The sequence below is a fragment of the Montipora foliosa genome, chromosome 12, assembly GCF_036669935.1.
Source record: "Montipora foliosa isolate CH-2021 chromosome 12, ASM3666993v2, whole genome shotgun sequence".
NCBI classification, from domain to species: Eukaryota; Metazoa; Cnidaria; class Anthozoa; order Scleractinia; family Acroporidae; genus Montipora; species Montipora foliosa.
This window is the reverse complement of record NC_090880.1, coordinates 42,274,679-42,287,271: the sequence shown is the minus strand read 5'-3', so window position 1 is coordinate 42,287,271 and position 12,593 is coordinate 42,274,679. Positions and strand designations below refer to the sequence as shown.

The following is a 12,593-nucleotide window of genomic DNA, read 5'->3' as shown; positions in this document are numbered from 1 at the left end:
CGCGCCAAATGTTGCCCGTATTACTGGGCCTTTAATGTAGGCGACGTAAACGAAACGTCACCTCAAAATATGGCTTTGCACAATCGTAAGTCTTTCACGATTATTTATTCCATCTCGTTTAAGTCGTACAATGTGGGCGAGGCATCTTAAAAAGTAAATTGATACGAGTGATTTCAGAGTAACAATACAGAACGAAAGGTTCACATTTGTATTCTCACGTTGTCGTCAAAACCTGAAGTTGATTTGACATCGTTGTTACTTAGAGTACAAAAATATGTACTAGAATGCATGTCGCACGTGCACGTGTCATCACCGCAGCCGTCATCGTTTTAGTGCGTAAAGAAACCGAGCCTTTCTTTGCAGTCGCCCGCAATAATAATAATAATAATAATAATAATAATAATAATAAAAATGATAATATTAATAATAATAATAATAATAATAATAATAACAATAATAATCATTATTATTATTATCATTGTGAGCCAATAGTGAACTAATAGTGAACCAATTAAATGTAGTTTTCGATTTTTTAGCATAATACCACCAGAGCCTGAAGAATGATCTCAACGAACATTTAACAGGAAAGAACGAAGAAGAGACGCAATATCTTATAATAAAGAACCAGAAATGGATCATATCACAAAACGTTGAAATAGTTAAGAACTTTTATACCTATAAGAGATAGGAAGAACGGAGCAGAGCGTTGAAAGGAATAGTCTAACTGAACATTCATATTTATAAATTATATAGCATAGTCTAGGACAAGTCAAATTTTTCGATAAAAATGTTTTTTTTTGGACGTTATCGGACAATGACAATGAACGTTATCGAACAATGACAAAAGACAAAAACTTCAAGCTACACGTGCACTAAAAACAAAAAATATATAAAGCATTTGAAGACAGATCTTGTTGTCCCCAAAGACAGAACAGAACTGTACATGTTTGAAATAGCGAATTGTGCCTAAATACTGAAGTAAAACAATCTGCAATTTGCGAACATTAGCTTTTATTATTGATGTTTTCAGTTCATTGGTATATTTCACGCCCAAGATGATTTAGAAAGAACACTTCTAAGACGATTGCCATCATTTTATAGATTATTACAAATCTCATGAGATTAGATATGCTGCCGAGCAGTTTCCACGCCGAGTTGACCTTAACATATTAGCAGCTGAGACATATTTTACAAGGAAGAACTGTGCAATACATATACACTCTGACTGATTTTACGAGAACGTCTAATTTTGGTGCTGAGGCTGAGCGTTTCTATTCTTTTAGCGATTCGAGCCTGAAAATGATCTTAAACTCGTTCTTTAATTCAAGCTGAGTGGTATACTAAGTTCGACTATAAACTTCTGGGACGTTCTTAAACTGACTCTCATCCTGCATGGGTACAGCCTCTAGGTATGTCTGGTATATGATTAAATTTCTTTTAATAACTCCGGCTTTTCCCGTTTTCATGCTAAGTTGCACTAACGAAACCGAAAGCGTATAGTAGGGGCAACGCGTTTAATCTTTACGATGACAAAGCAAATTCAATCAGTTGGATCAAGGTCCGTATTAATTAGTTGCTGTTTTTCAGACCGGAGGATACTTCGACTGGAAACGCTTTTTTCCGTTGTTGTTTGGGGATTAATTCACATTTCCCCTGACCGAGTGACATTCTTGATTTGGCTACAGGTATGTTTATGCTGCTTTTTCTTCAGTGACCGTGAAACCGTTCATTGTGAAAAGCGAAACTTGCCAGCAAGTCAGAATGCCTCTAAAATCAGTCTCCCTGATTGTAATCAACCCGTAACAGAGATCGAAGGACGTCACTCACTAACAACTGTGCACTGTGATCATTTGCCATGAAAGCAGTTTAAAGATTAATCTTTGAAGTAGGAAGTTTAACGCGCTTGAGAGATTATTCGTGTTTTGCTGCTGCGATTCTATTCCATTGAAGGGGGGGGGGGGGGGGTTGGGGGGATGGGGAAAGGACTACTACGTAATGTTACTATCAGATCCGTTAGGATTGCTAGCACTGCAGTTCGAACCAGGAAAAAATCCTACAGACTTGAAGTCCCCCTACATCATCCGAACCAGGAGCCATAACAGATAAATATTTTGTAGGGCAGCTACAAAGTCACTGAATCCATTTTAGGGAATTCTGACAAATTTTAAGGCATCCGGTCGTTGGGTGTACCTGTTCGTAAGTTACCGCTATACTATTTATGCAGCTTCAATGTTATTGTCATTATTGCTAAGAGTAATCGTAGATAAGGTAGTGCGTTCGACGTGGGAATAAACGTTATCAGTAGCACTGAAATGATTGTGCAAGTCAGAAATGTATACAGTGCAGCTGAAAGACAAGCGAACTTAAATTAATAATACACCGTGCGTACACCCCCACTGACGTGTACTCGTATGTGTCATTGGTATGTATGTAGCCTGCACGACAGGCGCTTCGCGCTCGTGTCGCGCTCCGCGCAAAATATCGCGTTCGCCCCGCATCGCGTTCGCCCCGCTTGGCTCAGAAAGCGCCTGTCATGCAGGCTAGTATGTATGAGCTACTGTAGTCCGGGCTATTGTTTTATCAGTTGTGGAAAGATTACTGTTGACTACTGTGAGAATAGACCCTTTTACCGATACGGCGGCCATTTTGATTTCTATTGTTTCGAAAGACATTATGGGATGCCCAGGGGGCAAATTAATATGTATTTGCCCTCTGGGCATCCCATAATAGCTATTCGAAACAATAGAAATCAAAATGGCCGCCGTATCGGTAAAAAGGTCTATTTCAATCGCATTAAAAATTTGTGGTTAACTTGCACCGAATGGTCCGTCGATCATCCTTTGTTTCTTTCTTCACTGTAGCGTGAAGTGTCTAGTATCGCCCAAACCTCTTTATTTTAATGATAAGGTTCATAAGAAACAACTTGATAGTTTTCTTATTTTAGGGCACTCAAAGTTTTGAGCTTCTCAAAGTTACCATTTGTTTTGGTCCAGTAAACTTTTCGCAGTTTTCCTTCGCCGGTAAATTTGAAGAAACGTTTGCTTGTCGTGACGTTACAGTCACGATCATTTCACCCGTCGGTGGTAACAGAAAAAAGAACTTTGCCTTGCAAAAAGAAATCAAGTAAATGTGATCAACGCATGATAAGGGTTTGACGAAAAGCCTGTATTTGAACAGAAAACATTTTATCGTTTGAATTAGCGAATTATGCCCAGTAGAACCGAAGACATGATTTTTTTCGGAATTTGTCGTGACGTAGCCTGAGAAGCAAGCTTCTCCCTGGGGCGAAGTGGAAGATTTAATGTTTTGGCCGCGGGAAAAATGGGGCGAGACAAGAAGGGCAGGCCCCTGCATTCTGAAAACCCGTAACTTGACATGTCATGCCTGAATGCCAGGGTAATGATGCTGTGATCGGCTGTCAAAACAATTGACCAATAAAATGTTTGGTCTTCCATAGAGGAAATGACTTTTTGCTAGATTTGATAAGGAAACCTCACTTAACGCTGGTAGCATTTAATTATACAAAACAGGTCATTGTTCTCCGAGCGGTTGATACGTACATCCACACCGAGCGCAGATCGAAGAATTTCGGCAAATCTACAGAACGTCTTCCAAAAACCTCCATCTTGTTATTTTCAGAGGCTACAAACGAATAAGTAAGGCCCCTGGAGCAATTGTCTATTAATTTATTCTGAGTTTCACATGGAATGTCTGAAGTTATGGGCGAAAATAAAACGCAGTCCAAACAAAGGGGAAGGAATGTTGTTCAGCTTGAAGCAGAGGTTGGTGGGGCGAGTGTTGCGTGAAACTTCCTCCCCCCCTCCCATCCCCCCTTAATAACGGCTGCGAAGGAGAGCAGCCCTAGTACGCCCGTGGTACTGTGCACAGGACACCCACGCAGACATAAAGGAATTAACTCGAAATTAGGTCTTCATACTCCTTTGTCGAACCTACCTACTATTATCATTATCATTATCATCATCATCATCATCATGATCATTATCATTCTAAATATTATTATTATTATTATTATTATTATTATTATTATTATTATTATTATTATTATTATTATTATTATTATTATTGCTTCAGTCTTTGCGTCATTTAAATCTTTCACGACAACCTTAACAAAGCACCACTTCGGTCTTTTCAATGGTCCAATATAGTGCCAACGTACACGTGTTTGGTTTGATATAGATCCAATCTTGATTATTCAAAGCAAGAGATTATCAAGGTAAGAGAAGTAATCCCTCATATTGGCCCTATTGCCATCGTAATCCCTCTTAAGTTATTTTTAGATCGCCTGGGAGATCCGGTATTCCCAAGGTATTCCCACGAGGGTTAACCGATAGCCAATCACATGCCCCCATTTTTACCAATTTTGGCAGCTGAGCGAATCCCACGCAAAGATTCGCGTCGTTCGCGATATACCATCAAACAAAAATGGCGAAGGATGTTGAGAAAAACGCGTATATACATTTTGTGGACGAACGTGACTTCAAGGAAGTGATCGTAGTAGGAAAACGTAAATCGAAAAAGAATCGTTAAGCTGATTTTGGAGACATGAAAGGAAAACTTGAATCAAGCGTCCGATAAAAATTTTTGAACCCGTTTCATCGGATTCAAGTCAATTTGCAAAGGACGTATGTTAAATATAGCTGTCTCTTTAAAAAATTGTTTAACACGGTTTCGTATATGGCACAACCTTGAATGTGGTATCATTGAAACTAGACAGTTAAGCGATTTCAGTCATAGATGTTTGAAACCTGTATCTTGAAAGGATCGAGTTTTATAAGCGATGAGAACTTTGTAAACATTGGCAATTCGCAGACTACAGTCAACAAGTAATGTATCGCTGACTTGGTTAACGCGTTCTTGATTTTCTTCACGGGATTAAAATATGACGACTCAATTCTTAGATATCCATAGAGTGGAGAGAAAGATCTTTACAACAGTACCAAACATGAAAGGAAAACTTCAACAGACAGTGCGATAAAATTTTTTTTTGAACCCGTGGTATCGGATGGAAATCAATTTCCAAAGAACGCATTTTAAATATACCTGCATCTTTCAACATTATTAAATTCGGTTTCGTACATTGGACAGTGTTGAAATTGGTATCATTGTAAACAACACAGTTAAGCGATTTGAATGATCTATCTTTGAACCTTGTATCCTGAAAGGAACGAGTTTTATAGGCGACCGAATTTTGTACAAAATGAAACATCGCAGACACCAAGTAACATATTCCTGCTTGGTCAACGCGTTCTCGATTTTCTTAGCGGACTTAAACTATGGTGACTTAATTCTATGATATTCATAAATTACACAGCTAACGCTTTCAAACAGTACCACACATGACAGGAAAATTTCAATTGACCGCACGATAAAAATTTTTAAAACCGTAAGATCGGATTGAAGTCAATTTGCAACGCACGCGTGAAATATAGCTTCTTCTTACAAAATTATTTAACACGGTTTCCTACATTAGACAATCGTAAAATTGGTATCAGAGTGAATTATACAGTTAACCGATTTCCATGATATATGATTGCAAACTGTATCTTGACAGGGACGAGTTTTGTAAGCGACAGAATTTTGTAGACGATGAGAAAGTGCGCACTAAAATGGACAAGTAACGCAATGCAACCAAGGTAAACATATCTGCATCTGTCAAAATTATTTAACACGGTTTGATAGATTAAAAATTCTTCAAATTGGTATCATTATAAACTAGATAGACAGTTAAGCAATTCCAAGGATGTATGTTTGAAACCTGTATCTTGCAGACAATGAATTTTATCAGGCCATGAAACTCAATTTTGAAAACGGAGAGTTGCATCGTACAGAATTTGCTGCACTTTCCCTCCTCCACGAAACTTCCACGTAACGCGCGCGGTAACATTATCCGCGGGAAAATTGATATCATCTAAAAATAACCTAAGAGGGATTACGATGGGAATAGGGCCAGTATGAGGGATTACTTCTCTTACCTTCATAATCTCTTGTTCAAAGTCAACGATTCTTACGCTAAGTGACAAGAATAGCTTGCGTGGCATTGCCAATTTCATATTCAGTGCAACTAATCAAGTTGTTTGACTTGTTGGGCTATTTAAATTTAATTCTGTAGCCTTTTCAGAGGATTTTATTCTCTTTTATTCTTTTCCCTCTTAGATGGATTTTCAGATTCCAGAGGCCACCCGGCAACCGTACACCACCTTTGAAAAGAAGGAAGGATTCATCAGAAAGTATGTTCAAGATCGTTTGTCATCTGTGCTGAATCTTTTTGCGCGGATACGCACATGGGCATCTGTGCTGAATCGTTTTGCGATACGCACATGGGCCTCGATAAAAAAACTTGGCTGCGCATGCATTGCTTACGTTGCGTTTTTTGCCTGGCAAATTATTGGCCTCATTCTCTACACCATCCGGGCATTTGAGGCGAGCATCAGCGCAAAGCATGCTAGTTTCCAACAAACGCACATCGAGCTCTTTCGTTACTCTGCATACCTACAACTGGTTTGGCTACTAACGTCGCTTTTTAACACTGGCTTAGTGATAATAGCTTTGTCCAAAGTTCCCTCGTTTCTTGGTTATGCTGTGATACTGAGGAAACTTGTTCGCTTGCCGTCTTTTTGGAGTCTTGTGGCATTAACTGCAGTGACCATGTCGGGATATATCGTAATACTTGCGATCAAGAATCACAATGGAATGGAAATAGCGTTGATTGTGGCTTTTATGGTTGAGCGACCCGTCCAAGTCATCCTCCTTGCCGTCTTAAGCTTCACTCAGGTGAATCATTTGCGAAACAATGGCAGAGTATTCGCATTTATCAAAGTTAACGTGATTCTCTTGCTTGTAAATTATTTTATTCAGTTTGTTATTGGCTCGATACAGTTTGCTCTCAATGTGTATGGAATAGATAAAGAGACTGAAATTGACTCGCAATTCTACTCCGTTCTTGGTGCAATTCGTCGATTTGCCGTGGTCATATTCTGTTACAGAATTTATATTTTCCATTGGGAAAAACTGTTTGTCGATAATAGAAACATACTCTGTCACCACGAGTATTTTAGGATTTCTCGTCGTCGTCGTCGTCGTCGTTGTGACACCGTTTCATTAACTACAGTTTAGCCGGTTTCCAACGGTTTCCATCGTTTTCAAAACGCTTTAATTTCAGTGCAGTACAAAGAGAATAGGTTAAAATAGTCTCAAGTGAAACAGAAACGAATTCGAAAGGGTTTCTTCAGTCACTAACGTTTTCGTTAGCGTTGATGTAGTTAAAGTTCTCTTCGCCTCAGTTTCGAGGCTTTTGTAAAAATATTGAACTACCGCTTAGCACGAACTCACTCTTGGACTAACCCGGTGAAAAGAAGACTTAAAATGCCCCCCCCCCCCCCCCCTCCTCCCTCACAGCTTCACAGCACCCTCCCAACAGAATGTTGTTTAGGACTCAAGAGCAAATGATGTATACGTGCCTCAACGTTACTTTGGGTGGAGGGGGAGCCGTCTTAATGCGATTTGCTTCATGAAAAAGTGGTTAAAAAGTCCAAATAACTTTGTTCATGATTGCACTTTGGACAGGAGAAATTCAATTTCCTCGTACCTGACTGGAACAGAAGGATTATAAGAGGAAAAGGCAGCGTGTCCGAGTGGCCAGTGCGCTGGCCTTAATGTCCGCAGATCCTGGGCTCAAGACAGTCCTGACCCGTTCTGGCGCTAGTTTGTCCTTGTTGTCCCTGGTCGGGTTGAGTTCCCGTCCTGACAAATTGTCTTCGGTGGTTCCGGATTTGCATCCACCACGTTTTGTAAATAGTCGAATCTTATATCTCTGTTAATTAGAGTATTTTTTAATATCATGTTATTTTGTTGATTCCGCCAATTATCCTTGTAAGGCGCACTTGAGTATATTGACATTGAAAATGCGCTATTTCAGCTGTATGAATGAACCCACATCATTAATTATTTACTTCAGGGGCCTGCTTCTCAAAATTCCCGAAACTTTACTCGCTGTTTTCGGGTGTCACAATTTCCTCTGAATCTCAAGAACGGAGAGGATTTGAGTCGTCAAACTTAGCGGTCAGTTTGCTTTTTGTTACCTTGAACACATGTTAAAAGATCGGCTTTCCTGAACAAGTGGTTGGCAGGTTCACAAATGGCTTTTTACGCCCGAAAAGGTTTTCGGGACCTTCGAGAAACGGGCCCCAGGCCATTCTTATTCACTTTAATTGATCTTTAATATCGAATGTTTATTTGTAATGTACCCCTAATTGTGTAGTGATGTACTTTTGTATCGACTTGTCAACTTAACCTGTCTTTTTCATTTTGGCTCCTTCAGTTGTGTTGACAACACAAATTGTAAATTCATATATACTGGAATCAGTGAATATTGATCGACAGACTGACGGAGTATTTTGTAACTGAAATATTGATCATGTTAACGCAATTCTTGGTTTGCATCCGAATGATGAGATGACCATGCTGATGTACAAAACAATAGAAATGGTCCCACAGGTTTTGAATAATAATAATAGCGTCAAACGTCCTAACGATATTTTAATTATGCATTGTTCTGTATACCAACATGGCCGCCGTGACGTCGTCGTATGGAAACCGTCAATACTGTTAGATTTACTTTGTATATATTTTTATTACAGTTCAGCACACTATCATTTCACTCTTGTAAATTAGATGGTAATGATTGTTAACCTCCATAAATGAAATGAAGAGATTGATTTCTTTCAATAGTACCAGTATTATTAACTCGGGCATTTTGACGTTTAGTGCACAAAAATGTATCCCATGGCCTTAATGTTCCTTTCGCCATTGTCCGCTTTATGTCTGGCCATATTACCACACGTAATTGAGTAAACAAAACTAAATCCCAGATGAGAATCACTGTGTCAGGTGAAGCATTCGTCATTTTAATTTTTTGTCAGAATTTCATGATGGCGACCGAATAAGGGGCTTAATGCTAATAAGCCTTCCTAACCTCGCTACGACCAGCACATTTCAAAAGATTTTTTTTTCAAAATGAGGCCAGTAGGTATCAAATTAACATAAATACAAAAGAATGTAAAAGTGGTGGTCAAAACCTCAAGTTTGGTTATTTGGCGTCGTCAAGGTTACGCAGAGTACCTCAAAAAGACCAAAAACCATATTGTGCTAGAATGCGTTCGGCACGATTTTTTTTCCTCTTTTAACGAATGAAATTATTATGTTGTAGCGTTGTCGTCACCGTAGCAGCTTCTAAAATTGCAAACCATATCGAATGCATGGCTTTTGATGAGGCTCACTGTGTGTTACAGTGGAACCAGGAAACTTAGAAATGTCCTGTAGGTCGTGGATCTGACTGGCTCAACAATGACTAATAAATCTCCTGCATGCTGGAAATCTTGTTTAATAATTATTGTTCATTACTTCTCTCGATCTAGTTACATGATAATCGATTTTGATGTAATTTTCCTGACACCGAAAATCAAACAGTAATTTTCATATACGATTTTCTGTCGGGGTTTCCATGTTTCCAAATTTTGCGATTCCTTTGTCTGCATATCCACCCTGGTATCTAGCTAATGTAATACGATTGGCTCATTCCGAGAATGCACCTGCAAGCAATAAAGGACTCTTCTTTTTCTCGTCTAGGTTCCAGGAACATTTTCAGGGCGGGGTAAGAGAGAGTCCCGGAACCGGACTAATGTATGCTCTGCGATATGCACGTAATATAAACCAAATGGCAACTACAAATCGATGAGCGCTAATCGTATGATCATAACGCCCAAAATATATATGTATTTAGGCGTTTCTTGTAACGCCCCGTAGTCAGCGTATCTCAGCATACTTAAGTTATTATTCATAGTAAGGTGTAGGCTAAACGTAGCACACCTACTTGCGATATATGCTGCCCTATGCCAGTCGGAAATAAACGATAAGTATACAACTACAAGCAGTCTTTCTTTGTGCCGTTCACTAACCCTTTGAAATAAAGAAAGTAAATAAATAACTGAATAAATAAATAAGTAAATAAATAAATAACTTGAAAACAGGTAAAAGTTCCTCTAGACGCTAAAAGTTGCTTAAGGTTGCTTGAAAGGAAAAAGTTGCTCAAAACTCCAAAAGTTGCTAAAAGTTGCGAGCCCAATCTGTCAAAGCCTACTTAAAGATTGAAGTTGAGCGCAACTAAAAGTCTAGAGTCTTAATGTTACAATTCCGGTTTCAACTTAAAGCAGACGTTTTGTAGTAATCTATCTTTTGCATGAGGCTTTTAGTGTAGAGTTGCGTTCTGGGCTTCCTGTGGAACTCTGTACCTGGCTTCGTGTACGGTGTTGTTTGAACTTGATGGGGCAATAAAAGTGAGCGAGTTTCTGGATCGTTTATCCCAAGTTGTCTATTTGTACGTAACACATCTAATCAATCCAACATCAGAAAATTAGCTAGAGTTTTAGCAAAAACGTATTTACTGAAGTTGAGGTCAAATATCCAAAGCGCGAGAAAAGCCTGTTGGGAAGAAATTAAACGAGCCATCACCATATTTTAATCTTGAGAACGTTTCAAGGCTCAATGTTTTGCCTCAGGTCATAACTCCCCTAGAAGCGGAAAGACTTGTTTTTCATTCTTTTGTTTTTCATGCAAAATGGTACAAACGAAAGCGAAAGCCTAGGGGCAGCCCCGGTAAAGCTTTAGGAAGACAAAGAACGTTCGAATCAGACGCTTAGGTTGAGACCAGAGGATACTTCGACTCTAAACGTTTTTTTCGTTGTTTCTGTGAGATTAATTCGCATATCCCGACCGAGTGACACTGCTGATTTGGTTTCAGGCATGTTTATGCCCCTTTTTCTTCAGTAGCCGTGAAACCATTTACTGCAAAAAAGAATACTCACCAACTAGTCAGAGAAACTCTCAAGACATTTTCCAATTCTAATAAACGTAACTGAGATCAAAGACGTCACTAGGTTACATCTGTAAAATGTGATCGTTTACAATGAAAGCAGTTTAAAGAATTTCGTAGAGAAATCATAAATGTTTGCCTGCGATCACTAGAGATTAATTTTGAAGTAGGTATCATTATGCTTGGAATCAAGGAATTATTCGTGTGTTGCTTCAGCGATCATCGTCAACGAATTCTATTCCATTGAATCAAGACAAAGAAAACACTCAGAGTCAACACCGTGACGCATATTCAAGTCATAATTACGTTATATATATAGGACGTGAAACCAATTACCAAGTAATTTCGGTAAAATATCTGTTCGGAAGGAAGGTGGGCTAGAATTTTCGAATATTCGAACCAAACTTTCGAGGCGCATTCGGATTTCAGACATTTTTCTAACCTGCAATCAGAAGTACTTTTCTTTTAAATTAGAGAGGGAGTGAAAAATTGGGCACGGCATTTTTCCCGCTCTCTCTAAAGAAAAGTACGTCTGATCGCAAGTTAACATTTTTCTGAACAGGTTTTTTTAGATATTTCGGGGAAGTAGTGAAGAGACTGAAGAGACCTTAGAAATTCCACACATTCACATTGAACAACGCTAAGATTTGACTGAGCTGAACAATAGTCTCATGTGCTATAATTGGAAAAAGCACACATTTGCAGATTTATAACTTCTATCGTTTTCGCCAAAGTTTGTTTGAGAATCATATTTTAAGGTGGCTCAAACCAGTTTCAACACTTTGAAGAGACACTCGGTTTAGAGGGATATCGGCACTACACAGTGTATCATGTAAAAGCAATGTTATGGTACCATATGAAACACCGATTATTTCCAAACAAGATGCGATAATAATTGTGGTGTAATAAGTTACCTTAGCAACGGGAAAGCCCAACAAAAACACCCTTTATTTTGTCTTCAGTTGCTAAAAAAACAATTGCTGGAAAGTGATCAGAAGGCCAAGATGAAGTTTCCTGCAAAGTTTAAAAACTAGGTACGCAATGCGTACATGTGTGAGCTTTGATGCTTTCTCCGAAATGTCAACCACACTTGCATCGCATCCCCTCAGCCGTTATCTGATACTCCTCACCTACTTTGTACAAAGTACTCTTCGCCTATCCATCAAAGTGTTTTCATTTAGACATGCATTACATAGCATAAGGTCCAAGAGTCCGAAAACAATCTCCACATTCTTAGAGAACAAGCCACTTTTCCACGAAGAACCCGCCGCTTTCTCCTGCCTGAAGAAGCGTTTTGAATTAAGGCCGGACACGTTCGTTGGCCTGGTGACAATTTCGCTTCCCTTTAGGGGTAGGGATCCAAGATCAAATTTCGCCTAATATATCTGGATCTTTCTCACGTCCCTCCGGGCTTTTGACGTCTATAATCACCCAACTGAAACAAATATTTAAAAATATTTTAGTTAAAAATATCGGAAACTACGAATTAGTTTCACTCAAATGATTCATCGGCATGCAAATTTGCAATTATATGTCGCATTAAGTACAATAAAGGATTGCTCTTAAGAAAAAGGTAAGGTGCTCCTATAAATAATATAGCACTATTGGTGATCGTAGAGAGGCTAAATATTATGCCCATAACTTTTTAATGCGTGAAAGAATTGAGTTACCATTCCAGACAAACGTACTATAAATAATGCTCTAC

General features: G+C 38.9%; 1 protein-coding gene across 2 annotated transcripts; it reads left to right on the top strand.

The window, feature by feature from the left end:
* Positions 1-1,489: 1,489 nt before the first annotated feature.
* LOC137979195 (uncharacterized) lies at positions 1,490-9,915 on the top strand. Of its 2 annotated transcripts, none has more exons than XM_068826395.1 (2): positions 1,490-1,685; positions 6,175-9,915. In XM_068826395.1, exons 1-2 carry the CDS (start codon positions 1,527-1,529, stop codon positions 7,132-7,134), a joined length of 1,119 nt encoding a protein of 372 aa, XP_068682496.1. In that variant the 5' UTR covers positions 1,490-1,526; the 3' UTR covers positions 7,135-9,915. The 2 variants fall into 2 exon arrangements, with proteins under 2 accessions (XP_068682496.1, XP_068682497.1); XM_068826396.1 differs by lacking the exon at positions 1,490-1,685 and adding an exon at positions 5,510-5,654.
* The last annotated feature ends 2,678 nt before the right edge of the window (positions 9,916-12,593 follow it).